This window comes from Salvelinus fontinalis, chromosome 27 (genome assembly GCF_029448725.1).
Source record: "Salvelinus fontinalis isolate EN_2023a chromosome 27, ASM2944872v1, whole genome shotgun sequence".
Classification (NCBI taxonomy): Eukaryota; Metazoa; Chordata; class Actinopteri; order Salmoniformes; family Salmonidae; genus Salvelinus; species Salvelinus fontinalis.
In genome coordinates, this window is record NC_074691.1 from 1,726,149 (window position 1) to 1,754,102 (window position 27,954).

A 27,954-nucleotide genomic window follows, 5' to 3' on the forward strand; every position below is an offset into this window, starting at 1 on the left:
GGCCGGTCTCACAAAACACTCCCGCGGCATCCACTACTACCGTATGCTTCTTAAAAATCCACTTCAGATTGAGTACAGAACCAAATAAATCCAACAAAAAGTAATGACATTTCTTTGCTCATATCAGGTAAAAAGAAGACCCACTGCTCAGTCAGGTGATGAATACAAATGTCGTAAAATTTTTATTGAATGTGTTTTTCACAAGGATCAAAACACAATGTAAAGAAAAAGGCAGAAAGAGTAGCATGCATCCACCACTGGCCATTTATTCCCTCCACTTTCCCGATAAGGCATCGCTCTCAAACAAGACAATCCATTCCAAAACCAACATTTATCAGATGTTTCCAGACCTCCAAAGTGGACATTTGTTGAGATAAAATAAGACTTATCTTCACAGACAACTTTTGAGGTCTGAAATCATCTGATAAACTTTGGTTTTGGAGTGTACTTTCCCTTTAACCAGCAGCATCAGGTCATTTAACTGCAACACAATTCATTAGCTTTTCTAAGCTAACAACGCAGGGTCACACAGAAGGCGGCGGATAATGGACATGGCACACACAGGTGGCGGATTAACAGATGGACATCCAAGGCTAAATAAATAAAGGGATGAAGAGCTACAGATGTCCCCCGTCAAACTCTTTGGATGAAATAATCTAGATTTTAAGCAACAAAAAAACAGATTCAACAATAAGAGATCATGAGTGGATTGTCTTAAGAATGTTTATTTTTTTTAGTCACACAATATCAAATCTATAAGGAAAGGATGGTGTTTATTCTAAAGATTAACTGAACTGGTGATAGGCATTCAAGCGATGGTATTTTCACAAGAACTTTTTTTTTTTACTAAGACATGGAAAAAGACGGGGGGGGGGAATAAAAGATCAGAAAGCTTTCATCGCTTTATACATTTCACGTCATCCGATGGCAGACTACTTGATCTGCTCCTCCACTCTCCTTTCACTTATCTACAATATTATGGGGTCTGGATTTGAATGTTAGAAGTTCCAATGCAGCTGCTTTTTAAAATCTAAATATGAAATCATTTCTGGGTAACAATTAAGCACCCTACAGTGATTGTTTGTTTTTGACAATTTTAATTGAAAACAAATTGCTTCTTAGCAAAGAGCAATTTTGCTCGGACTGTTGGTGTGGTCTGAGTGGAGAACTGAAAATGTGCCTCTATTGGCAAAGTTTGGGACTCATTCCTTTAGTGGTCTATTAACATAATTTACTACATGGTGAAGTCACCATGGAAGGTCAAAACTCCATTCCTCCAAACCAGGCAAACATTTTATGCACACTTTTCAAACAGCTCTTACACTAAAAGGACCAAATATTTTACCATTTAACCACTTACCCCCAAAACACACAAATATTAGACTATAATTTGTGCCTTCCTGTATTATAATCACGCTAAAAATGTTATTCTACTGAGCCATTTATACTTTGTTAGTATTCTCATCTTGTATTGTTTCTTATTATTGTTGCATTGTCGAGAAGGAACCTGTAAGTAAGCATTCCGTGTATCGCATACATACAACCAATACAACTTGAAGGACATTATCATTTTCACAGTATTATTCCAACCTCAGTGTAGAAATGTATATAAAAACAGGGAAATCACATTTTTGACTGCACTGGGCCTTTAAAAGAGTATCCCTCGCTAGAAATGCACGGCTGGGTTAAAAATTGCGAGCTGTAGGAGGCCACACACACGAGGGGGGTCTTCAGGCAGGCATGTAGGGGGGAGGGGGCTCTTTCACTGGCATCTTCATTGCCATCTCGTAGGTGGGCAGGATGTACTGAGGAGAGAGAGAGAAAGTTAATCATTACATTCATCTCATTAAACAATAAAGCAATGTATAAATATAGCCAACTTCGCAGTGTGAAAGGACCAGAGATGGATATTAATCATATTTGCGAAATTAATAATAACATTGATAATGCTATAATCTGTCTCTTAAACAATCTGGGAAGGAGACTGGCTGTACTGTATCAGTAACGCGTATATATTATGACGTTTTAAGTGTTTTCCACTAGCGCCAGCTGTTGAGAATACAGACTAATTTACAGTCAGCTACTTTTTCCACTTAAATGAACTAGGCTACTTTTCAACTCTAGTTAGAAAGACTGCAGAGCCCTCTTCCGCTAGAATGAACAAAATGCACTTTCTGGCGATCTATTGATATAGTACAGGCGCCTGGTCAGTCACAAAGTGAACGATGACAGAGAAACACTGTTGGTTTGGCAGTCATCTGTCCCGCCTCTTGGTAACTTTGGGTGTGTGCGCTGTGGTTCCAGTCAAATTTCTTTACACGGAGGGAGAGAGAATGAATTCGCACATCTCATATAATGTGGTAAAGATAAGTCAAAATCCACTATGCCCATTGTTTTCAGACACATGAATTTATTTGATTTTGCATGCAGGGTCTGACATCATTGATGGACCACTGACCCGGGGCCAGTAAAGATGTGTGTGGGGCCAGAGGATCTCGTCAGTCACTGGCCTGACAGAGACAGTAACTTTTCGCATTCCAGTTCAACATTTACCTGCTCGGTCGCAGTCTACCATTGAAGACTACACACGTAAATGTCATGCTATTTGTATTTGAGAATTATGATTGGCCATTCATTCAGGCACCACCACGCTCCCACGAGTCACAACATCTCAAGCAGTAGCATTTGTCTTGGCAAGCCTACTGTAGCCATGGCGATTGCTCTTTTGGAACATTTGTCTTACAGGGAAAAGCGGCCTATTTTATAAATCTTCACAAAAAGACAATTTAGAGACAAAAATGAATGCAATTAATAGAATGCAGTTCTAAAGAATGGAGTAATGACTTGCATTGCTAAATTATATTTCACAGATGTTTAATACATATGATAATAACCAAATGTAGCCTATTAATAGATGAATAGAGAGAGAAAGCATGCAAACCTATAGGCCTATAGGCATGTCCACAATGTATTTAAGAACTACACCATGTTCGGGCCAGTAGATCACCACTCCGGGCCAGTGAGAAGTGAACGTTGCACCCCGGCTAGTTTCATTTGCAGCCACGGAGTGGTGGCGCATAGGCCAATTACTGTGCTTAGATTGACAAACAGCAAGCTTGACTAGTCTTTAAAAGGTGTCGAACTGACTCAATAAAGTTAATCTCATACAGTACCAGTCAAAAGTTGACACCTACTCATTCAAGGGTTTTTCTTTTCTACATTGTAGAATAAGTGATGAAATGACACATATGGAATCATGCACTAACCCAAAAAAGTGTTATACAAATCAAAATATATTTTAGATTCTTCAAAGTAGCCACCCATTACCTCGATGACAGCTTTGCATTCTCTCGACCAGCTTCATGAGGTAGTCACCTGGAATGCATTTCAATTAACAGGTGTGCCTTGTTAAAAATAATTTTGTGGAATTTCTTTCCATCTTAATGCGTTTGAGCCAACAAGGTAGCGGTGGTATACAGAAGATAGCCCAATTTGGTAAAATACCAAGTCCATATTATGGCAAGAACAGCTCAAATAAGCAAAGATAAACGACAGTCCATCATTACTTTAAGACGTGAAGGTAAGTCAAATCAGGAAAATGTCAAGAATTTTGATCGTTTCTTCAAGTGCAGTCGCAAAAACCATAAAGCGCTATGATCAAATTGGCTCTCATGAGGACTGCCACAGGAAAGGAAAACCCAGATTTACCTCTGCTGCAGAGCATAAGTTCATTAGTTACAAGCCTCAGAAAATGCGGCCCAAATAAATGCTTTAGAGTTCAAGTAACAGACACATCAACTGTGAAATCAGGCCTTCATGGTCAAATTACTGCAAAGAAACCACTTAAGGTCACCAATAAGAAGAAGAGGCTTGCTTGGGCAAGAAACACAAGCAATGGACATGGAAATCTGTCCTTTGGTCTGATGAGTCAAAGTTGAGAATTTTGGTTCCAACTGCCGTGTCTTTGTGAGACGCAGAGTAGGTGAACGGATGATCTCCTCAAGTGTGGTTCCCACCACGAAGCATGGAGTCAGTGTGATGGTGCTTTTCAAGTGACACTGTCTGTGATTAGAATTCAAGGCACACTTACCCAGCATGGCTTCTCCAGCAATACGCCATCCCATCTGGTTTGCACTTAGTGGGACTATCATTTGTTTTTCAACAGGACAATGACCCTTAGGCTTTGTAAGGGCTATTTGACCAAGAAGTAGATTGATGAGTGCTGCATCAGATGACCTGGCCTCCACAATCACCCGACCTCAACCCAATTGAGATGGTTTGGAATGAGTTGGACCACAGTGAAGGAAAAGCAGCCAACAAGTGCTCAGCATATGTGGGAACTCCTTCAAGACTGTTGGAAAAGTATTCCAGGTGAAGCTGGTTGAGAGAATGCCAAAGCTGCCAAAGAGAATGTGCAAAGCTGTCATCAAGGCAAAGTATGGCTACTTTGAAGATTTAAAAAAATATCTATTTTTGTATTAACACTTTAGTTACTGTGTTATTTCATAATTTTTATGTCATCATTATTCTTCTACAATGTAGAAAAAGGTTAAAAAAAACTTGAATGAGTAGGCGTGTTTAAACTTTTGACTGGTACTGTATATCCTTAATAAATCATACAATGTAGTTATACACTGAGTCCACAAACATTAAGAAGACCTTCCTAATATTGAGTTGCAACCCCTTTTGTCCTCAGAACCGCCTCAAGTCATTAGGCATTGACTCTACAAGGTGCTGAATGGCCCATGTTGACTCCAATGTTTCCCACAGCTGTGCCAAGTTGGCCAAATGTCCTTTGGGTGGTGGACCATTCTTGATACACACAGGAAACTGTTAAGTTTTTAAAAACCCAGCAGCGTTGCAGTTCTTGACAAACTGATGTGACCGGCACCTAACATACCCCGTTCAAAAGGCAATTCAATCTTCTGTCTGACCCATTCACCCTCTGAATGGCACTCACTTAAAGTGAGTGACTCGTCAGTAGCCTACCAAATTCCATCGGTAAGAGAGCTGTTCATTTGGCTCCCTAATTTGCATACCGGTAGGCCTTTTTGCGATTATCTGCAGATTAATTATGCAAACATTTGATGAAGATGGTGAATCCTCTTCACTGCAGAAACAATAGGTAGGCTCTCTCCACTAGCCTAACTCTGGTCCAAAATATGATCAAATAAAACAGAAAAATAATGATACTTATGATATTTCAAAGATATTGATTTAATCAAAGTATTGACAATGGAGTAGTCAGCTGCTGCTGCTTTCTGTGTAGCAAAGCCAATGTTTGACACCTGCTTCATTCTTCAATCATACCTGTATGGCAGATTTATTTTCTCATCTCTTTTAAAAAAGGAAGCTTGAAGCGCGTGGAAGTCAGCAGACTCTTATAGGATTCTTTAAAGGTCCAGTGAAGTCAAAATTAAAATGTTTCCCGTGTTTTATATCATATTGTACACCAACTGATAAAACTAACACTAATTAGTGTGAAAATACAACATAGCATTAAAATGTACTAGAGGCCAGCAAAATAGAGTTTGTTCTGCAAAAATGTCTTAAACCGGGGGAGCCTGGCGTGCTACTTTTTGAATTATTGGGCTGGCAACTTGTGCTTGTGGAAATCAGTTATTTTTATTTGGCAGTTTTTCCCATTCGGTTGATCGAGCACACATTTTTTTCTCGAGGCAAGTCGAAGTTCTGTAGACAAAGTCCACGCCCCTTCGTCTGTGAATGGTCAACAGTACTACTCCTAGTGGAAGATGGAACTATGGAACGGGATTCTTCAATTAAGTGTTTGTTGTCATTCAATGAGAGACTAGTTTTCATGCAAAATCTTTTCACTTGAAATACTGCTCTTAGTTAGACCTCTGAAAAATCGTCAACATTAATTACAGATTTCTTGATTTATCTTAGATTAATTCAGACTATTTTGATGAAGTATTTCAGGCTGTTGTTGTTGATCAAGAGGGATGACCAACAGTAATACTGGCATAATATTTTCACATTTTTAAAGTGAAGGTCTTTAGGGAGTATTCGAGCACAGACGTTTGCTTCACCTAGTCAAAGTTCTGCTAGGAGCAAACCGAACCTGTTTGCAGACTGCTTAAAGATGTGAAACGTATGCTTCAGATGTGATTACCGGTAATCCGAGTGGGGGCTTTTCAGGCACAAACATACCTGGGGAGGCGCCGTAAAGGCAGGGTAGACGGCGATCTCCGGCACGTTCCTGTTGTTGATGTACTTGTAGCAATTCCACACGCAGTTGATCAGGTAAGCCTGAGGGGAAAGTGGTCAAAATGTTTAGTCCTTCTACCTAATCCAGTGATGCTCAATCCTGGTCCTAGAGAGCCACAATGTGTGCAGGCTTTTGTTATAGCCCAGCTCAAAACACCCCTGATTCAGCATCTGAAGGCCTATAACCCATCTACTAAAGACCTGTCAGTCAAGGTCTATCATCAGTCTACTAAAGTACTTTCATGGATTGGTAAATCAGATCAAATCTCACATGAATACTAATAAGTGCAGTAAACCAAATAAATGGCATATTCTTGGGAATCTGGTTTGGGGGGGGGGGGGGGGGTGGAGTACAGCATTCAATCACAGCTATTTCCCAGAGACCTTCATGATGATGAGAAAGGTGAAGAAGACGAGGACGAAGAGCAGCAGGCAGCTGGAGTCCATGGAGAGCAGGTTGTCCTTGTAGGGGAAGTCTGGCTGAGAGGCGAGGAGAGAGACATTCAGCACATACAGAAGCTAAACAAAACCCCATAAAGACAAGACAGGCCAGGTGACAACGATAGTGAGAACACATTTAAACCCTCTAGGGCGGTATATTACAGAGCGAGGTCAATGGGTTACCCAGCTAACGTTCCTAAGTACTCAGAAATTACTTTAGTTCTCTCTGAATAGAAACTCTAACTTTGAACCAGCAGCCCATATGAATGTTTTTCTTTAATTAACTGCTTTCATAGAGTGGTGAGGAGCTGTCTACCATGCCAGGAAGCTCACTCAACATACATTTTCGGTATATTTAGGGTTCACGCAAACAGTTTTTTAAGCTTTGTTTTACTACTGACAGTTAGAGCTGATTTCGGGATTGTATATAGATTCTGTCCTTAAATATAAGTAATCTGATTTATTAGCTTGTCTCAATTGTTTAATAAAAAATGTACCCTTAACCTTTTTCCAACTGACCATCGTATTTGTTGATTAAATCGGGCTTTAATAATATAATGAGTCATCCTGGAATGTCACAAGTTTATTGACACGAGAAAACTTGAGAAAATAGCAACGCTAGATATCGCAATGACTACAATGCATGGCGAAATTACTTCTGGACGCTAACAGCCATCGAGCGTCCGAAGTTGCCGTCAGACATTAGCCATTGAGGGAATGCTTACTTTGAAATCAATAAAAGCTGCTATGCTGCTCGCGTTGAGTCACATCCAACCGCAGCGTTCAAGCTCCAGAATCACTGATGTTCCATTTTGGATGGATGACACACACACACACGTTCATTCCATCTTGTGAATTGAAATAAGGAGAAATAAAATTGACTTTGGTTGCATAATGGCCCCCACTAGACACCACTGGCTATTTTACTAAGATTTACGAAGTCAAGAAGCTACTAGTTAACAGAAACTCGAGCTAGCTACATTGACTATGTTCACAATGTAAACAAAAGCAACGTGTAATTCGAGGATATTCAGTACAACCACTAGAAACAATGAGAGTACTTGCAAAAAACTGGACCAAAGCCATGGTACTTACGCACAATAGATCAATATGTTACAGTACGGAACATTTTTATAAAGCTGCTCTTCCACTCTGCTCCTTGGCCCTCAAAACAACGCGCTCTGTGTGGCAGGTAGAACGGCACATTGACACTGAACGCTGAAGGGTCCGCGGAGCGCCTCCTGACCACTTAATTGTGCTTTAACCAGAAAACGAAGCGCATTAACTGGATGTTTATTTAAGTCAACTGTTTTATAGCAGATTTTTATTTTTTCTGTATCATAAGAAAGTCAGCTGGTTATCATAATAAAATTGTTCCTGTTAATTGTTAGAATAAAACAATTATAAAAATGTTTAAAAAAAACATTTCACAAGACTTCTGGTTAGCTTCATAATTGTGATTTGTGAGACTAGCTGACAGGCAGTGGTGAAGGACTAGACTGACTCACCAGCTCCTTCATGTAGTCCTTTATCCTGGGCAGGTAGGTGAGGGAGCTGATGGCCACCAGGCAACTCAGAGCAAAGTCAAAGAGCTGGTAGCAAAAGAACGGGATAAGCCAGCCGTCACGATGCTACGGGGGGAGGAAGGGAAAACCACACACACATTATTAAACAAAAGTGTGAAAGGATGGCCATTTCACTAGAGTTCGTCAGGAGGTTTGTCAAGCAAGGGCCATATATAGCCACAGCAAAAGCTTAATCTAAATGTTGGGTACTAAACTACGTTGAGGATGTCACAAAATCAAAAAGAGTTTCTATGTACAGTGCCTTCAAAAACTATTCATACCCCTTGACTTATTACACGTGTTACAACCTGAATTCAAAATGGGTTAAATATACTTTTTTTGTATTGTTATAGGTTTTGGTTTTTCCATTTATGTTTTGAGGTTGGACTTTTAGCACATAGGGCGCACCGATTGGTGTCACCTCGTCAGACGGAAGGTGATTCCCCTGTGCTGACCCAGGGCACCAGTTGTCTTGAGAGATGTGGAGGGTCAACACCTTTAGTTGACTCTCCCTATTTGCTAAAAAAAATAATAATCCTTTGTCTGATCTTACCTGTTTTCATTTTGGTTTGCTTCCTGTCTTTACGTTTGGTAGTGGGTGCTCATGGTGGATCTTAAGGTCCCAGTTGTTGCTATGCAACTTTCAGTGGACACCCTCCTAAAACCCACCGGTTTCATTTTGGTGGTTGTCAGTGACTCTTTGTTAGTTCCCCCTTCTGTTTAAGCAACACTTTTGGTTTTCTTGCTGGGGCACGTAACAGTATACAGGCTCCCTTCTTTTCACTATGTCACTTAGGTTAGTAATGTGGAGTAACTACAAGGTTGTGTAACTAATAACTTCACCACGCTCAAAGGGAAATACAAATTATTTACCCATCTACCAATAGGTGTTTCTTTACGAGGCAGTTTGAAATGAACTGCTCGACTGAGGGACCTTACAGATAATTGTATGAGTGGGATACAGAGATGAGGTAGTCATTTAAAAATCATGTTAAACACTATTATTGCACACAGTGTGAGTCCATGCATCTTATTATGTGACTTGTTAAAAAAGTTATAAAAACATAATACCCCCTTGACATTATGGGGTACTGTGTGTAGGCCAGTGATACACAATCTCAATTTAATCCATTTTAAATTCAGGCTCTAGCACAAACCAATGTAAAAAAAAAAAAAAAAAAAAAAAAAAAAGTGGGGGTGAGAATGATGTGGGGGGGGGGGGTTGTGTAAATGATTTCTGAAGGCACTGTACACGTCTTTGCTTAGGTCATCATGACTGGTATTTAGCAAGGGAGGCTACAGCCAGCAATGGACCTACTGTGTGAACACTGAATACAGGGCATCAACAAGGGTAACCTAAGAGCCTGTAGTCACAGCTAAGGCATAACCTCTACGAGACGCATGTGTTAGCTGTGCGTCGCCATTTAAACTAGCAGATCTAGTCGGGTCCAAGTCACAGACGACAAACCTGTCAGTGTGGATGCCCATCAGGCAGGCCTGGTGAGGTAAACATGATATCGTTAGAGCAACGTTGTGTAGCAAACATTGTTTGCCCTGGTGGGGCCAGTAGAATGCACACGTAAGGAGTTTGCATGCAGTGAGTCAAAGTCCATTGCTGAAAAAGCATTAAATACATTAGAAATGGTCCTTTCAGACACCAGGATATGACAAAGGGCTGCCACCTGAGTTGTATTCATTAGGGCACATATCGTTTTAAAACATTTTGCAATGCAAAACTCAAAATGACTGTTTCTTATTTGACAACTCCGGGTAGTTCCTCCCCATTTCAGTCAGCTTTCTTTCGTAATGGTTGAGGTTCAATAACATCATTTCAACCTCCTATTTTACCCACTCCTCCAGGGGTATTTGTCGTAGGCCCGCTTTAGACGTTCATTTAATTTGTATTCAGGGTTTAGAATAGACCAAAAGGTATATTATCAGAAAGTAGGAAAACGAGGCTTTCATGCGTGTGTATTTAGGAGCAGACAGTTGCCTAACAAACCAAGAGAGTAGTCAGGATGAAAGATAATGCAGGGGGTTATTTTCCCACCCCTGAGCAAATATGTTGAGGAGTGACTGGAGAATTTGTAATTGTCGTGAATTCCATTATGGACCTGATGTGGATGAAAACACGTTCACACAGACACACAAATCAGAAGGAAAGAACTTACAGTAATGGCTCCATAGACCATCATGGCGCTGATAGTGAGCATCAGCAGAGAGATGGCGAATCCCACACAGGCATTCTCTATACACACACAGATAGAGAGAGACATTCATTAGGGTAAAATACTTTATTGAAGGACAAATAGGGTTGCAAAGGGTGGGAAACTTCCCGGTAAATTTCCGGAAATTTTCCATGGGAAGTTAAGCCCTGGAATTTGGGGAATGTTGCTTAAATTCATTTTTAAAAAGTTAGCTTATAACAGTGAACCTTTTTGTGGGATACACATAAGACAATTCTAGGTCCTGTGGCATATTTTGGTTAAACGATCCCCAAATCTATGGAATTGCAACCCTCTGCATGCACAGTGCATTCCTCCATCAAAATGTGCAGATGATTCTCAAGATCTTGCACACTAATGAGATGCTATTGAGCCCACACTACTACATGGTCTGACCTAAGGACTACATGCTTTCTGGTAAGTTTTGATTACAATACTGGGTGGTGTGAATATATTTTATGACATGCATGATTTTTTGTTAACTAGTAAATAGTAGCCTACAGCAAAGTGTGTTTAAATCATTTCAAACTTGTTAACAATTTCTGCTAGTTCGTTTTTGCTATCATGTGGGTTTTAGCTTGTTTGAGCATGCTAACAGTGTTAATTCACCTGTTTCCATGCATGTTTCATTTTAAAACATTTATCTCACAAAGGAGTTGTTTAAATTTAACTGCTTATCTATTTATTTGTACATGGAATTGTATTTGTTGGTTTTTTACTATTTTTTTCTAATCTTTACAGGAAAATGCCACGGCTACAATCTGATGTGTGGAGACATTTCACTGCAGCTAATGTAGAAGGAAAAGCGGTGTACATTTGCAAATACTGTGCCAAATCATATGTGAAGAATGCAACAAAGAGGCAGAATCATCTGGCATAGTGCATAAAGTTCCCTCATCACTCACAACCTCTGACAAAAGTCCCTCTACTTCTATGAGGGGAAAATTATGAATCAGACATCCTCCTGGAAATCTTTTTTTTTGACTCAATGGAGGAACGTAGTCAGAGAAAAGCTGATGAATGTCTTGCTCGAGCTGTGTATGGAAATGGTTCACCTTTGATGCTCACAGGCAATGTGTATTGGAAGAGATTTGTGAATGTTCTTCACCCAGCATACACCCCTCCAGCCAGAAATGCTTTATTTACTCATTCGCTGGACGCAGAGTTCAAGTGAAGGTCAAGCAAATCATAGAGAAAGCAGACTGTATTGCAATCATCTTTGATGGGTGGTCGAATGTTTGTGGGCAATGAATAATTAACTACATCATATAATTAACTAAAATAATGGATACACTCTACAAGAGAGCCAAGGAAATGGTTAGGTATGTGAAGGGTCATCAAGTTATAGCAGCAATCTACCTCACCAAGCAAAGTGAGAAGAATAAGAGCACCACATTGAAGCTGCACAGCAACACCCTTTGGGGTGGTGTTATCATGTTCGACAGTCTCCTGGAGGGGTAGGAGTCGCTCCAAGAGATGGCCATATCACAGTCTGCCGATATGGACAGCCCCATCAAGAGGATCCTCCTGGATGATGTATTTTGGGAGAGAGTTGTAAGCAGCCTGACACACCTGGAACCTATAGCAGTAGCCATTGCACGGATTGAGGAGACAATGCAATCCTGTCTGATGTTCAGACTCTGCTTGCAGATGTAAGAGAATAAATCCATACTGCCCTGCCCACTTCACTGTTGCTCCAAGCAGAGGGCGCCGTTCTGAAATACATCAAAAAGCGTGAAGACCTCTGCCTGAAGACCATACACACCACAGCGTACTCGTTGGATCCCAAGTATGCTGGCAAGAGCATCCTGTCTGGTGCAGAGATCAACAAGGCCTATGGTGTCATCACTACCGGTGTCTCGCCACCTTGGCCTGGATGAGGGCAAGGTTCTTGGCAGTCTGGTGAAGTACACTTCCATGCAAGGGCTTTGGGATGGAGATGCAATATGGCAGTTGTGCCAACATATCTCATCACCTACCGTGTGGAAGGGACTTCGTGGATCTGAGGCTCTTTCCCCTGTTGCCTCCATCAGCCGCCTCAGAGCGCAACTGGTCCTTGTTTGGGAACACACACACACACACCAAACCACGCAACAGGCTGACCAATTCAAGGTTTGAAAAATTGGTGGCAATCCGGGCAAATTTGAAGCTTTTTGAGCCTGACCACGAGTCATCCTCAACAAGGTTGGAAAGTGACAGTGAAGATGAGGCCTCAGTCTGATGTTCAAGAGGTGGATATTGAGGAGGTCCACAGAGAAGACATGGAAGCTTGAGAAGAAAACCAAAGCTTTAGTTTCTAGACTATAATTTTACGTATGTTGAAAACGTTTTTGAGAGATGCGATGGATCATTGGGGATCAGTCAATATTCCTTTTTTGTTGTTCAGTGAAATCAGCCAATGTGAAGAGTCAACTAAATTAAAAGTCCAATTTGTAGCTAAATTATTTTTTAAATTTACATTGGAAGGATTTAATAATTTGCAATTATGTCTACTTATGATAAAGTAAAAGGTTTGTGTTTCGGTCTCCATATGATATAGTAAATACACTGCTCAAAAAAATGGGAAGGGAACTGAAGTGGTCTGTGGACACCACCTGCAGAATCACTCCTTTATTGGGGGTGTCTTGCTAATTGCCTATAATTTCCACCTTTTGTCTATTCCATTTGCACAACAGCATGTGAAATGTATTGTCAATCAGTGTTGCTTCCTAAGTGGACAGTTTGATTTCACAGAAGTGTGATTGACTTGGAGTTACATTGTGTTGTTTAAGTGTTCCCTTTATTTTTTTGAGCAGTGTATATCCAATGCAAAAAACATCTACATTAAAAATGTATTAATATTAATTTGCATATATTTCCGTTAATTCCCACGGAAAGTTTCCACCTTTGAATATTCCCCAAAATATGCACCCTAATTACAAACCCAAAAACACGTTGGTCTAAGTCTTGGAAAATAATGTCAGTCAAAGGCTTTTGGGAGAAAATTTTAACCTCATAAACATGAGCCCAAGCATTGAATTACCTTTAAAAAACAATTGAACTATTATTGTGCATCAATTGTTTGGGGCCAACATGACCGCCTGGTCTGAGCCATTTGCATCCCACGGTAGGGCCACACAGAGTGCATTCATATAACTGTCAGAGTGAGCGCACTACTACTGAGGCCTAATTGATTCGTCTGTAACTGGAGCATCTCTGGGCTGCGTGGTTGCTCTCTTTTAGCGTTAGCTTGCTCTGGGGAGCCCTTACATTCTCCCGCTCAGGCACTCAGTAATACCAGTTAAAACGACAAGGCACAACAGCACAGGCTACGCTAGGCTAATGAATTGGCCTGCCGTCTGCTTCTGACCACTCATGGCCTCCTGCTAAGCTCGGGAACGATTAAGTCATTGAGGAGAGGTACAAGTGGTTCAGTCCCAAGGCTCTCAAGGTCTATTATTCACACAGTCACTTTTAAGCTGTGCAGGAAGCCATTGATTTCTCAGGTATTTGAAGAGGGCCCTCTTCTTCCGCACTTTGTACTTTGATATCACTAACATATCAGACTATAGGTTACAGCGGTTTAGACCCTCATCTTTTGTCTGTAAACACAATACTTTTATTTTGTGGACTTCATTTAGACAGTAGGTGGGGGACACAGAAAGGGATGGACAGCATTGAAAAAGTGTCGGACCAGTGATTTTGAACCATTACTGCAGGGTGAAATCGGATGTTCAGATGCCAAACTCTGGCTCGCGATCTCCTTCTTAAACATAGTAACTAAGAGGGAAGAGACCGACTAGAAATGGCACTGATGAAGCCACAGCAGTGCCAGGCTTTGATAATAGCCCAGTCAATCCGCTGAATGCTGACATTGTATCAAAGCTAGGATTTATGTAGCGCACCCACCACCCATCCTGTGATCGAGCCAACTAAACAGCAGGCCAACCACAGAGTGCATAGCACTGGGCCCAGTTTCATGATGGCGATAGAATTTAGGCTTAGAGTGTTTTAACAATGCATCTTTTCTACAACGGCCAAAGACTCGTTTCCCAAAACATAATGCAGAGAGAACGGTCGACAAGTGCGTCATTGAGGTATGTGTCGATACTGATAGGATCGAAAGAAAGGGCGCACTGCTCTCGGATTAGCTTTGTCCATTAAAATTGTACGTTCAAATTATAATTATTTCACAATACTGACAACGGATCGGCTCCTATTACCACCTACGGCTGCAAATATGAGGCGCCTTATTCTAATGGTTACCCAATACAAATGCAATGCAAGGCTAAATTACTTCCACACACTAACAGCCCAGCTACACTACAGCCATCGGGCGTCCGGAGTTTCCATCAGACATTAGCCATTGAGGGAATGCTTCCTTTGAAATCAATAAAAGCTGAAATACTGCTCGCGTTGAGTCACTTCCAACAGCAGCGTCCAAGCTCGAGAACCGCAGAGGTTCCATTTTTGACAGATGATGCACACATTCATTCCATCTTGTGAATTGAAATAATGAGAAATAAAGTTGATTTTGGTTGCATAATGGCCCCCACTAGACACCACTGGCTATTTTACTAATATTTATGAAGTCAAGAAGCTACTCGTTAGTCAATGTAGCTTGCTCGAGTTTCTGCTATGTTCACAACGTAAACAAAAGCAACGTGTAATTCAAAGATATTTAGTACAACCACTAAAATAACTTAAAGAGTACTTGTGAAAATGAATATTTTAAGAATTATTTCACAATACTGACAGCGGATCAGCTCCTATTACCACCTACGGCTGAAAATATTGAGTCGGCTTATTCTAATGCTAACCCAATACAACTGCACTAAATCACCGATTTGGCATTCATTGTGCACATGTGTTACACATCATGAAATATAGAGACAAATTACAAACAGAAGCTGGAAGGTATTAAAATAGAACTTCATTGATTAGTATTAAATGTATTTCAATGATTGAAATAGGCCTATAGACTACTGTTTATAATGCCATCATTTTATGTTTTCATTTAAATCATCTACAGTGGCTTGCGAAAGTATTCACCCCCTTGGCATTTTTCCTATTTTGAAGCCTTTACAATGTGGAATTAAAATACATTTTGGGGGGGTTTGTATCATTTGATTTTCACAAAATGCCTACAACTTTGAAGATGCCAAATATTTATTGCGAAACAAACAAGAAATAAGACAAACACTGAAAACTTGAGCGTGCATAACTATTCACCCCCCCAAAGTCAATACTTTGTAGAGCCACCTTTTGCAGCAATTACAGCTGCAAGTCTCTTGGGGTGGGTCTCGATAAGCTTGGCACATCTGGGATTTTTGCCCATTCTTCAAGGCAAAACTGCTTCAGCTCCAAGTTGGATGGGTTCCGCTGGTATACAGCAATCTTTAAGTCATACCACAGATTCTCAATTGGATTGAGGTCTGGGCTTTGACTAGGCCATTCCAAGACATTGAAATGGTTCCCCTTAAACCACTCAAGTGTTGCTTTAGCAGTATGCATAGGGTCATTGTCCTGCTGGAAGGTAAACCTCCGTCCCAGTATCAAATCTCTGGAAGACTGAAACAGGTTTCCCTCAAGAATTTCCCTGTATTTAGCGCCATCCATCATTCCTTCAATTCTGACCAGTTTCCAGTCCTTGCCAATGAAAAACATCCCCACAGCATGATGCTGCCACCACCATGCTTCAACTGTGGGGATGGTGTTCTCGGGTTGATGAGAGGTGTTGGATTCGCGCCAGACATAGCGTTTTCCTTCATGGCCAAAAAAAGCTAAAATTGTAGTCCGCTGTGGAGCTTTGCAGCTCCTTCAGGGTTATCTTTGTAGCCTCTGATTAATGCCCTCCTTTCCTGATCCGTGAGTTTTGGTGGGCAGCCATCTCTTGGCAGGTTTGTTGTTGGTGCAATATTCTTTCCATTTTTTAATAATGGATTTAATGGTGCTCTGTGGGATGTTCAAAGTTCCTGATATTTTTTATAACCCAACCCTGATCTGTACTTCTCCACAACTTTATCCCTGACCTATTTGGAGAGTTCCTTGGTCTTCATGGTGCCGCTTGCTTGGTGGTGCCCCTTGCTTTGCAGACTCTGGGGCTTTTTTCAGAACAGAGAGAGATATATATATAACTAAAAAAGTTAAAGAAGCAGGCATTTGGTGATAGTTATCCATGATGATGTTATCAAGGGGATTTGTTGGTGTCTGTGTGTGTCTCTGTGTGTGTGTGTGTGTGTCTCTGTGTGTGTGTGTGTGTGTGTCTCTGTGTGTGTGTGTGTGTGTGTGTGTGTGTGTGTGTGTGTGTGTGTGTGTGTGTGTGTGTGTGTGTGTGTGTGTGGGACAGCCATGAGGTACCAGTATACAAAAAGCTAGTACAGCTTTGCTAATATCGTTGAAATGTTAACAAATATTATAGAAAATCGGGGGACGATGCTAAATCATGCTAGCTACCGCCTGCAGCAATTGTGGACGATGTCACTAATGGCGAACATAGACAACTCAAGTTGAACATGAGCCACACATGAAGATTAGATCAACTAACCCTTTAGGACATTCCCCTCTCCTTGGAAGGTGTGGCTAAAGTAGTGCTCGATGACCTCATACTGCAAGTCGACAGTGGGCACATTCTCTGGGTGGGTCACGGCCACAGTCAGCAGGATGCCCATCAACAGGTTCACCACCTGGCAAGAGAGAGAAAGGTATTGTTAGACTGTTCTTGAGTACTGTGGCAGCAACTTCCTGTATTACCAAATGAGGAGAGTTATAAACCACACACCAGTCAGAGTTATACTTAAAATTTCATCTTTAATTATATGAGCTTCAAAATCGCCCTATGACTCTCAGATCAATTCAGTGTCTTTAATGAATTCTGAGAGTGCCTACAAAAGAATACCAAGATCTTTTATAGCCAAGATACACCCCTCTCAACTTACATGACGAACCACAGATCTTAGGAACAGTTCACAAAGAAAGACTTTTACTTGAGAGAGGAGTATACCATAGCCAGATAGCATTAGCTATAAATTATCGTTCAGTTTGGTCTCTAAGACGAGGCTCTAAACTCGTTCCTGGTATTTCATAGTACCAAAACATTACCTCATCCATCTGGAATGCTCTGTAGGCTTTATTGGCCAAATCTCCTCGTAAATCTCCTCTGTCAGTGCTATCTCATAGAGGCCCATCCTCAGTGGAACACACACAATAGTCGACAGATTCTATTCTGTTGAATAAAATAACCATTCTAATGCAATACAAAGATTATAATATAATCTTACAAGCACTAAAACATAATCTTGCAATTTTCCACGAAAATACATAGCCTGCTCCTAGATCCGTTTGTGTTGGTTTGCCAACGCCTATAATTTGGCGTGAGTGACAATGACCATAGGAGTTGTCAAGACATTACAAATAGATCTGACTGGGCACCAGGCTAGGATACAGTCTGTTGTAGATTAGACCATCTATATTGCATTACACCGGTTTCTGTGTCAACTTACGTTTCCTTTCCGCAGACATGAATGATACAGACTAAGGAATGTCAGTAAAAGCGGTAAAAAAAAAGAGTAGAAAGGGCAGAGAGATGTAGCCAAGATGGATAGTTGTGCCGGGTAGTAAGACAAAACGAGTATCGTAACGGATATGGGCATTTTTTTGTTGTTGATCCGATTATGATCATAGTATTTTTGTAATTATCTGTGATTGGGGGAAAAAAGTACTTTTCGGGTGCCAGCACGTTTCTTTCTCATGTCAGTCAGTCATGTGCAAGGTTCAACGTGGTCTAAATAACTCAACTGGCTCGTTTGGCCGTCTGTAAAGAGAAGGGCGGGCTGTACGTTGATCCTGCTGTTCTGATTGGATAGAGTGAAGCTGTATTTCTCCGTCCACTCACTTCATAATTTCACCCGATCAGTTTCTCGCCCACTGCAAATTGAGGACAAACACACCCCTCCTCCGAACACCGCTCATAATCTGCATCTTTTTTTGCATCGAGAATGCGTAGGGAGGTATTTTGCCAACATATATTTAGGCATATTAAAACACTTCTGTTTTTTCCAATGAAGAATATCATTCGATCTAATTATCAACTGTCAATTTACAGATCCAATTGTGAGTATGGTCATGTTGGCACACCTCTAGTGTCAATACTGATAATATTGAAGGGAGCACTGCTCTCGGATTAGCTTTCTCCATTTCAATCTTAGTTTAAAATTACAATTATTTCACAATAGTGACGACGGATCAGCTCCTATTACCACCTACCACTGCAACTTTTGAGGTGGCTTATTTGAATGCCTACTCAATACAAATTCACTAAATCACAGATTTGGCACATAACATATATTGAGAAATTACAGACAGTATCCTACAAGTAGCTAGTAGTTTGTTTGTACAAGTAGCTTGTTTGTATCCATTGCAAAGACATTGGCACCTTTGTATTTGTAGTCAACTTTGTCCTGAAGTTATCAGGGGTCACAGAGACACCATGTGATTCTTTGTTTAGCTGAGATCTTGTGTATAAAGTGACGCGCAAGGGCAAAAAAATATCTAAGGACACACTTTGTGGGGCAAAAAAGTATTTAGTCAGCCACCAATTGTGCAAGTTCTCCCACTTAAAAAGATGAGAGGCCTGTAATTGTCATCATAGGTACACTTCAACTATGACAGACAAAATGAGAAAAAAAAATCCAGAAAATCACATTGTAGGATTTTTTATGAATTTATTTGCAAATTATGGTGGAAAACTTGCACAATTGGTGGCTGACTAAATACTTTTTTGCCCCACTAGCTGTTCTACGAGGTCTGAAACAGGCGTTAAGATTGCGGACATTTTCAAGTACAAATAACGATGGTTTCAGGAAACAGCTCAGATATTTAACGATGCTCCTAAGAAGGTTCTAATGATGAACTTAGCCTTGATATGATTTTTGGGAAACCGGGCCCAGGACACTTGTGCATTGTAGAATGTTTTGAATATTGATCAACTGAAAATAGTGACGTCTCTTGATGTTCACACGAAGAAAGCAAACAGTGGAGTCCAAAATTGACACCCTTGATAAAGAGGCGCAAAAACTACTGTCTAAAATAATTATAATACTGAGCAATATTGTATACTAAAAAAAATATTACTTTATACTAATATTTGTCTCAGATAAAGATTGTAATACTTTATTTAAAGTAATACTTTATTTAATTAAAAAAGGTAGGTGTCAAAATTATTGACACCCCTGCATTCAATACCTCACCTTGCAAGGATAACAGCACTGAGGTTTATTCTAAACTGTTTTAGGAGTTGGAGAACACATAGGAGAGATCATAGTTCTAATCTAAGTGCAGTGATTTCCACTAGTGCCGGCTGTGCCTATTAAATTAACTTGGCTACTTCTTTTTTTTTTTTTTTTTTTTTTTTTTACAATTCAGAGGTTTGTAAAAACCTTTTCTGCAACCATAAATGCAGTATGCTGCAAACACCTCGTCCAAAATACTCCCCCCCCCCCCCCCGAAGTAATTTTGCAGTGTAACTGCAGTTGGAGTGCAGTATAGCTGCAGTACAGTGTAGTTATTCTGCATTTACTGCATCCAAAATACTACAGTCAACTGCAGTTACTGCACTTTTAAATATGCAATCTTTTTTTGTAAGGGGAACAATATTAATTAAATAACTGGGGCTCTTTTTACAGTAATTTAGGGGGGGGAAAGTATTCAGAGCCATTTCCCGCTAGAATGAACGATATGCATCTTCTAGCAATCTATTGATAGGAAAGGCGACTGTCAGTCACAAAGTGAGCGATGACTGGGAAACGGTGCTGGTTTGACAGTCTGCCATCTGTCCTGCCTCCTGGTACCTGAGTGTGTGTGTGTTGTGTACGCTGTGGTTGCAGTTACATTTATTCACATGGAGGGAGAGAACATGATGCTCCTTAATCGTCCAAGCGAGTCAATTTGCACGTCCTATATAATGTGGTAACGATGAGTAGAAAATCAATTAGCCTTTTGTTTTAAGGCACATTAATTTATTTGATGCCGCGCTTCTCATATGCAGGCACGAAGTGCTGGGGCATAGGCTTACTGTGATTTTATTAACGAATAGCAAGCTTGACTAGTTTAGAGGAAGGAATGAAAAAGAGGACGGCTCCACACTACTCTCACCTGTGTACAGTGCATTCGGAAAGTATTCAGACCACAATACTTTTTCCACTTTGTTAAGTTACAGCATGAGGCTAAAAATGATTAAATAAAACATTTTCATAAATCTACACACAATACCCCATGATGACAAAGCGAACACATGTTTAGAAGTGTGCAAATTAATAAAAAACATAAGTATTCAGACCCTTTGCTATGAGACTCGAAATTGTGCTCAGGTGCATCCCGTTTCCATTTATCATCCTTGAGATGTTTCTACAACTTGATTGGAGTCCACCTGTGGTAAATTAAATTGATTGGACATAATTTGGAAAGGCACAGACCTGTATAGATAAAGGTCCCACAGTTGACAGTGCATGTCAGAGCAAAAACTAAGCCATGAGGTCGAAGGAATTGTCCGTAGAGCTCCGAGACAGGATTGTGTCGAGGCACAGATTTGAAGAGTGGTACCAAAGAATTTCTGCAGCATTGAAGTTCCCCAAGACCACAGTGGCCTCCATCATTCTTAAACGGAAGAAGTTTGAAACCACCAAGACCCTTCCTAGAGCTGGCCGCCCAGTCAAGCTGAGCAATCGGGGAGAAGGGCCTTGGTCAGGGAGGTGACTTAGAACCCGGTGGTCACTCTGACTGAGCTCGAGTTCCTCTGCAGCGAAGGGAGAACCTTCCAGAAGGACAACCATCTCTGCATCACTCCACCAATCATGCCTTTATGCTAGTTGCCAAACGGAAGCCACTCCTCAGTAAAAAAGGCACAAAAGCCTGCTTGGACTTTGCCTAAAGACACCTAGACTCTCAGACCATGAGAAACAAGATTCTCTGGTCTGATGAAACCAAAATTGAACTCTTTGGCCTGAATGCCAAGCATCACGTCTGGAGGAAATCTGGCACCATCCCTTAGGTGAAGCATGGTGGTGGCAGTAACATGCTGTGGGGATGTTTTTCAGCAGCAGGGTGACTAGTCAAGATTGAGGGAAAGATGAACAGAGCCAAGTACAAAGAGGCCATTGATAAACTTGTTCCAGAACGCTCAGGACCGCATACAGGTGCGAAGGTTCACCTTCCAACAGGACAACGACCCTAAGCACACAGCAAAGACAATGCAGGAGTGGCTTCAGGACAAATCTGAATGTCCTTCAGTGGCACAGCCAGAGCCCGGACTTGAACCCAATCGAACATCTCTGGAGAGTCCTGAAAAAAGCTGTGCAGTGACGCTCCCCATTCAACCTGACAGAGCTTGAGAGAATCTGCAGAAAAGTATGGAAGAAACTCCCCAAATACAGGTGTGCCAAGCTTGTAGCGTCATACCCAAAAAGAATTGAGGCTGTAATCGCTGCCAAAAGGTGCTTCAACAAAACACTGAGTAAAGGGTCTGAATACTTACGTAAAATGTTATCAGTTTTATATTTTTAATACATTTGCAAAAATTACTAAAAACCTGTTTTTGCTTTGTCATTATGGGGTATTGTGTTATGGGGTATTGATTAAACATTTTTTTTTATTTTTTTATAAATTTTAGAATAAGGCTGTAACGTAACAAAATGTGGGAAAAGGGGTCTGAATATTTTATGAATGCACTGTATATAGTGAATGGCCCATAAGTTTGTAAAAAATTAGATACAAGTTTTACGGCATATCAACCAGTCCTAATTACTTCTTTTTTTTTTTTTTTTTAAAGGAGCACTGTAAAACTGCACACGCACCAAAAACCCTGTTGTTTTTTTGACAAGTGCCAATAAATCACTCTTCAAGATATGCGCTGTTGAAATTACCATAACTCAAAGAACACATGGAAACTGTAGATATTTTTACATTATAGGTTAGAGGACAACCTGCAGAACAGTCTGCTACATTTCGGTATGTTGCATTTTGATACGGGGGTCACCAAAACAGAAAGACAAATGCAACACTTTTGTCTTGCATTCATATCGATTATTACATCGAAATCAATTGATTTAGCATCCTGTTAAAACTGACACAGCTCAAAAACAACACAGAATCTGGGAATAACGTGTACATCCCTGGTTAGAGGACAATTTGTAGGAGTCAGCTAGTTAAATTGTTTCATTTTGATTCAAGTGGATCGCCAACGCAGAAGTTTAACAAAACACGTTTTTGGTTAATCACTTCAATCAATATCACACTGAAATCAATAGAACTATTTAAGTGATCAATTTAATTGGATGCATACACATGGTTAGGAGATGTTATTGGTCGCATACACATGGTTAGGAGATGTTATTGCAAGTGTAGCGAAATGCTTGTACTTAATAGTTCTAACTGTACAGTAATATCTAACAATTACACAACTACCTAATACACACAAATATAAGTAAAACTGCGTGGCAGGCCGACTACCTGTTACACGAGTGCAGCAAGGCGCCAAGGTAAGTTGCTAGCTAACATTAAACTTATCTTATAAAAAACAATCAATCTTAACATAATCGCTAGTTAACTACACATGGTTGATGATATTACTAGTTTATCTAGCTTGTCCTGTGTTGCATATAATCGATGCGGTGCCTGTTAATTTATCATCGAATCACAGCCTACTTCACCAAACGTTGCGAACTGTGTGAAGACCATTTCTTCCTAACAAAGACCGTAATTAATTTGCCAGAATTGTACATAATTATGACATAACATTGAAGGTTGTGCAATGTAACATCAATATTTAGACTTAGGGATGCCACCCGTTAAGATAAAATACGGAACGGTTCCATATTTCATTGAAAGAATAAACGTTTTGTTTTCGAAATGATAGTTTCCGGATTTGACCATATTAATGACCAAAGGCTCGTATTTGATAGAGCGTTTGCCAAAAGCTCTTCGCTGTGCTTCAACCATTGCGCTGTTTATGACTTCAAGCCTATCAACTCCCGAGATTAGGCTGGCAATACTATAGTGCCTATAAGAACATCCAATAGTCAAAGGCATATGAAATACAAATGGTAGAGAGAGAAATAGTCCTATGATTCCTATAATAACGACAACCTAAAACTTCTTACCTGGGAATATTGAAGACTCACGTTAAAAGGAAACACCAGCTTTCATATGTTCTCATGTTCTGAGCAAGGAACATAAGCTTTTTTACATGGCAAATATTGCACTTTCACTTTCTTCTCCAACAGTTTGTTTTTGCATTATTTAAACATGTTTCATTATTTATTTGAGGCTAAATTGATTTTATTGATGTATTATATTAAGTTAAAGTGTTCATTCAGTATTGTTGTAATTGTCATTATTACAAATAAATAAATAAATAAAAATTGGCAGATTAATCGGCATCGGGTTTTTTTGGCCCTCCAATAATCGGTATCGTAGTACAAACCGGTCCACGGTGTATACGAGTGTATTTCTGTCTGCATACAATGCCTTTGGATGGTAAAATTGAAACGACTCAATATCGCCATCTGCAAGCCTTTGGGCTAGTGTGTGTGCAGCCAACGTGGTCTCAGAGCATTTTGTATTATTCTGTACATAAATACAAGACACTCCATTTAGTATGATCTGCTACGTTTCGGTTGGCATGTTAATTTGTGGATGTGCATCATCCGTTTCATACGATATGTTAAGAATCGCAATTAGTACAATGTTACGAATTTGCAAAATGTACAATACGTTACGAATTTTAAAAAACAGATGTGTTCCAATTTGTTGTGGTTAATGTTAGCTAAGTGGCTAACAAAATTTTGCTAGCACTAGGAGTTATGGTTAGGGGTTCAGGTTAAGAGTTAGATTAAGGGGTGTAGGTTAGGGTTAGCTAAAAGGGTTGGCTAAAAGGATTAGGGTTAGGGGAAGGGTTAGCAAACATTCTAAGTAATGTTAGTTGCAAGGTAGCTAAAAAAAATAAAAAAGAATCGCAAAGTTGCTAATTAGTAAATATTGTCCGTGATGACATTTGAACACGCGTTATACACCCACCCATTCACCCCGCCTAACCACTTGCCTTTTGTTTTAAGTAACCATACCAAACCAAACCAAACATATCATACTTATTTGAGTGTCTCTGATTTACATTTACAATGTTACGTGATCCAAATGCACCAATAGGGATGCCAGCTTCACTTCGAGTCCTTAGGAAACTGTGCAGTATTTAGTTTATGTATTATTTCTTACATTGTTTGCCCAGAAAACCTTAAGTCTTATTACATACAGCCCGGGAAGAACTATTGGATATCAGAGAAACTTACCAGCACAATCAGCATTACATCCAGGAATACGACTTCCCCAAAGTGGATTCTTTGTCTGACCCAAGGCATTTGAACTGATTCCAGAGGCCGACCCAAAACAACGCCACCGGAGAGGGTGACGTAGCGGTCTTTTAGTGAAGCTTCGGAAGCGCGCACAGACCCACCGCTTCTGAGTATATTACTCGCTAATGTCCAGTCCCTAGTTAACAAAGTTGACGAAATCAGGGCAAGAGTTGCTTTCCAAAGAGATATCCGGGATTGTAACATACTCCGTTTCACAGAAACATGGCTAGCTTGGGACATGCTGTCTGAGTCAGTACAGCCAATGGGATTTTCAGTGCATCGCGCCGACAGGAATAAACATCTCTCCGGGAAGAAGAAGGGCGGTGGTGAATGTTTCATGATTGACGACTCATGGTGTAATTGTAACCACATACAGGAACTCAAGTCCTTTTGTTCAACTAACCTAGAATTCCTCAATCAAATGCTGACCGTATTATCTCCCAAGAGAGATATCTCCTCCTCCTCCTTATCTCCTCCTCGGTTATTGTCACAGCCGTGTATATCCCCCCGCAAGCGGATACCAAGACAGCCATCATGGACATTCACTGGACTTTATGCAAACTGGAAACCATATATCCTGAGGCTGCATTTATTGTAGCAAAGCTAATTTGAGAACAAGGCTACATAAATTCTATCAGCATATTGATTGCAGTACACAAGCGAGTAACACGCTCGACCATTGCTACTCTAACTTCCGCGATGCTTACAAGGCCCTCCCCCGCCCTCCTTTTGGCAAATCTGACCATCCCTCCCATAGGCAGAAACGAAAACAAGAAGCGCCCATGCTTAGGTCTATCCGACGCTGGTCTGACCAATCGGATTCCACACTTGAAGATTGCTTCAATCACATGGACTGGGATATATTCCAGGTAGCCTCATTACAACATTGACGTATATGCTGACTCGGTGAGCGAGTTTATGAAGGAAGTGTATAGGAGACGTTGTACCCACGGACTTTTAAAACCTTCCCTAACCAGAAACCGTGGATTGATGGCAGCATTCACGCAAAACTGAAAGCACGTCCCACCGTATTTAATCATGGCAAGGCAACTGGGAATATGGCTGAATATAAACAGTGTAGTTATTCCCTCCACAAGACAAAGAAGCAAAGTGTCAGTATAGAGACAAAGTGGAGTCGCAATTCCATGGCTCCAACAAGAGACGTTTGTGGCAGGGTCTACAGACAATCACAGTTTAGAAAAAGAAAACCAGCCGCGTCACGGACATCGACGTCTTGCTTCCAGAAAAATTGAACAACTTCTTTGCTCGCTTTGAGGACAATACAGTGCCATCGACGCGACCCACTACCAAAGACTGTGGGCTCTCCTTCTCCGTGGCTGATGTGAGTAAAACCATTAAACGTGTTAACCCTCGCAAGGCTGCCGGCCCAGACGGCATCCCTTGCTGCGTCTTCAGAGCATGCGCAGACCAGCTGGCTGGTGTGTTTGCGGACATATTCAATCAATACCTATCCCAGTCTGCTGTCCACACACGCTTCAAGATGGCCACCATTTTTCCTGTTCCCAAGAAAGCCAAGGCATCTCAACTAAAAGACTACTACTTCTTCACCACAGTGTGGTGAAGAAGGCACAACAGCACCTCTTCAACCTCAGAAGGCTGAAAAAAATGTGGCTTGTCACCAAAAACCCTTAACTTTTACAGGTGCACAATCGAGAGCACCCTGTCAGGCTGTATCACCGCCTGGTACGACAAGTGCACCGCCCACAACCACAGGGCTCTCCAGAGGGTGGTGCAGGCTGCACAAAGCATCACCGGGGGCTGCCCTCCAGGACACCTACAGCACCCGAAGTCACAGGAAGGCAAAAAGATCATCAAGGACAATAACCACCCAAGCCACTGCCTGTTCACCCCTCTACCATCCAGGAGGTGAGGTCAGTACAGGTGCATGAAAGCTGGGACAGAGAGATAAGCTGTTTTTCCAATCTCAAGGCCATCAGACTGTTAAACAGCCATCCCTAGCAGAGGCAGCTGTCTACCTACAGGCTTGATATCATTGGCAATTTTAAAAGGAACACTTGTCACTTTAATAATGCCACTTTAAGAATGTTTACATATCTCGCATGACTTATTTCATATGTATATACTGTATACTATTATATACTATCTATTGCATCTTAGCTGCTCAGTCACTCCTCATCCATATATTTTATATATTCTTATCCCATTCCATTACTAGATTGTGTATTAGGTGTTGTGGAATTTGTTAGATATTAGGTTGTTGTGGAATTGTTAGATATTACCCATTAGATACTGCTGACCTGTCGGGTGTAGAAGCATAAGCATTTCGCTACACTCGCAATAACATCTGCTAACCAATAACATTTGATTTGATGTCTATCTTGTCTATGAGAACGGTCTGGTGCAGAAGCATGAATGTCTGACTTCCCTACCTGTATCTCCTGAATGGTCCCTTTCTGACCACTTCTTCCATGTGTAAACATGTATGGAAAGTTGTGTTTAAATCAAAAGGGATGCGGTCAAAAAGTGATTGAATTCAAATGGATTTCCCCTAACATTACTGTTACCTGACACGCTGGTAAGAGTTAGCCTACGTTAGAACAACATCCGATGTGCACCGGGGGGAGCTGAAAGTCCATACGGGTAACGTTAACCGCTAGTTAGTTAGCTAGCTATCCGATAACATTAGCGCCAATATAGCAAATTCCATATATACATAATGTTACAAAAGTATGGCACGCATCGGATATCAAACTGACTTTCTTGACAAATATTGTCTTCGGTTTAGCTTTTTGGTAGTTAGCACAATGGCCTACTCTCGACAGTACAGTGGCAACCAGAGGGTACTGCAACATAACCGCAAATAAGCTAACACTAGCTAGGTAACGTTAACTAGCACATTCTAAAAAGCCAGGCGACATTGGCATTTGTACGTACCATGTACCAAGTGCCGAGAATGATGGTTCCCGTCCTGACATGGCAACACCCACAGCATCGCGTTGTGTAGAACCTGTGTCGATTCGGTTTAAAATGGTGCATGTCTTCCTCAAGAGTAGGGATAAACATCGCTGAAAAAGCTGGGCGACTAAGAAAGCCTCCACCATCAACAACCGACAATGCTATGAAACGCCCACT

The 27,954-nt window shown here is 40.8% G+C and overlaps 1 protein-coding gene across 1 annotated transcript; it reads right to left on the reverse strand.

Moving 5' to 3' along the window:
* Window positions 1-156: 156 nt before the first annotated feature.
* Window positions 157-27,954, reverse strand: LOC129824852 (lysosomal-associated transmembrane protein 4A-like). Its single transcript, XM_055884363.1, has 7 exons — window positions 27,757-27,954; window positions 16,986-17,124; window positions 10,406-10,482; window positions 8,178-8,300; window positions 6,613-6,708; window positions 6,172-6,270; window positions 157-1,805 (listed from the first exon to the last, which is right to left on the reverse strand). The coding sequence occupies exons 1-7, from the start codon at window positions 27,883-27,885 to the stop codon at window positions 1,731-1,733; spliced, it is 738 nt and encodes a 245-aa protein (XP_055740338.1). The 5' UTR covers window positions 27,886-27,954; the 3' UTR covers window positions 157-1,730.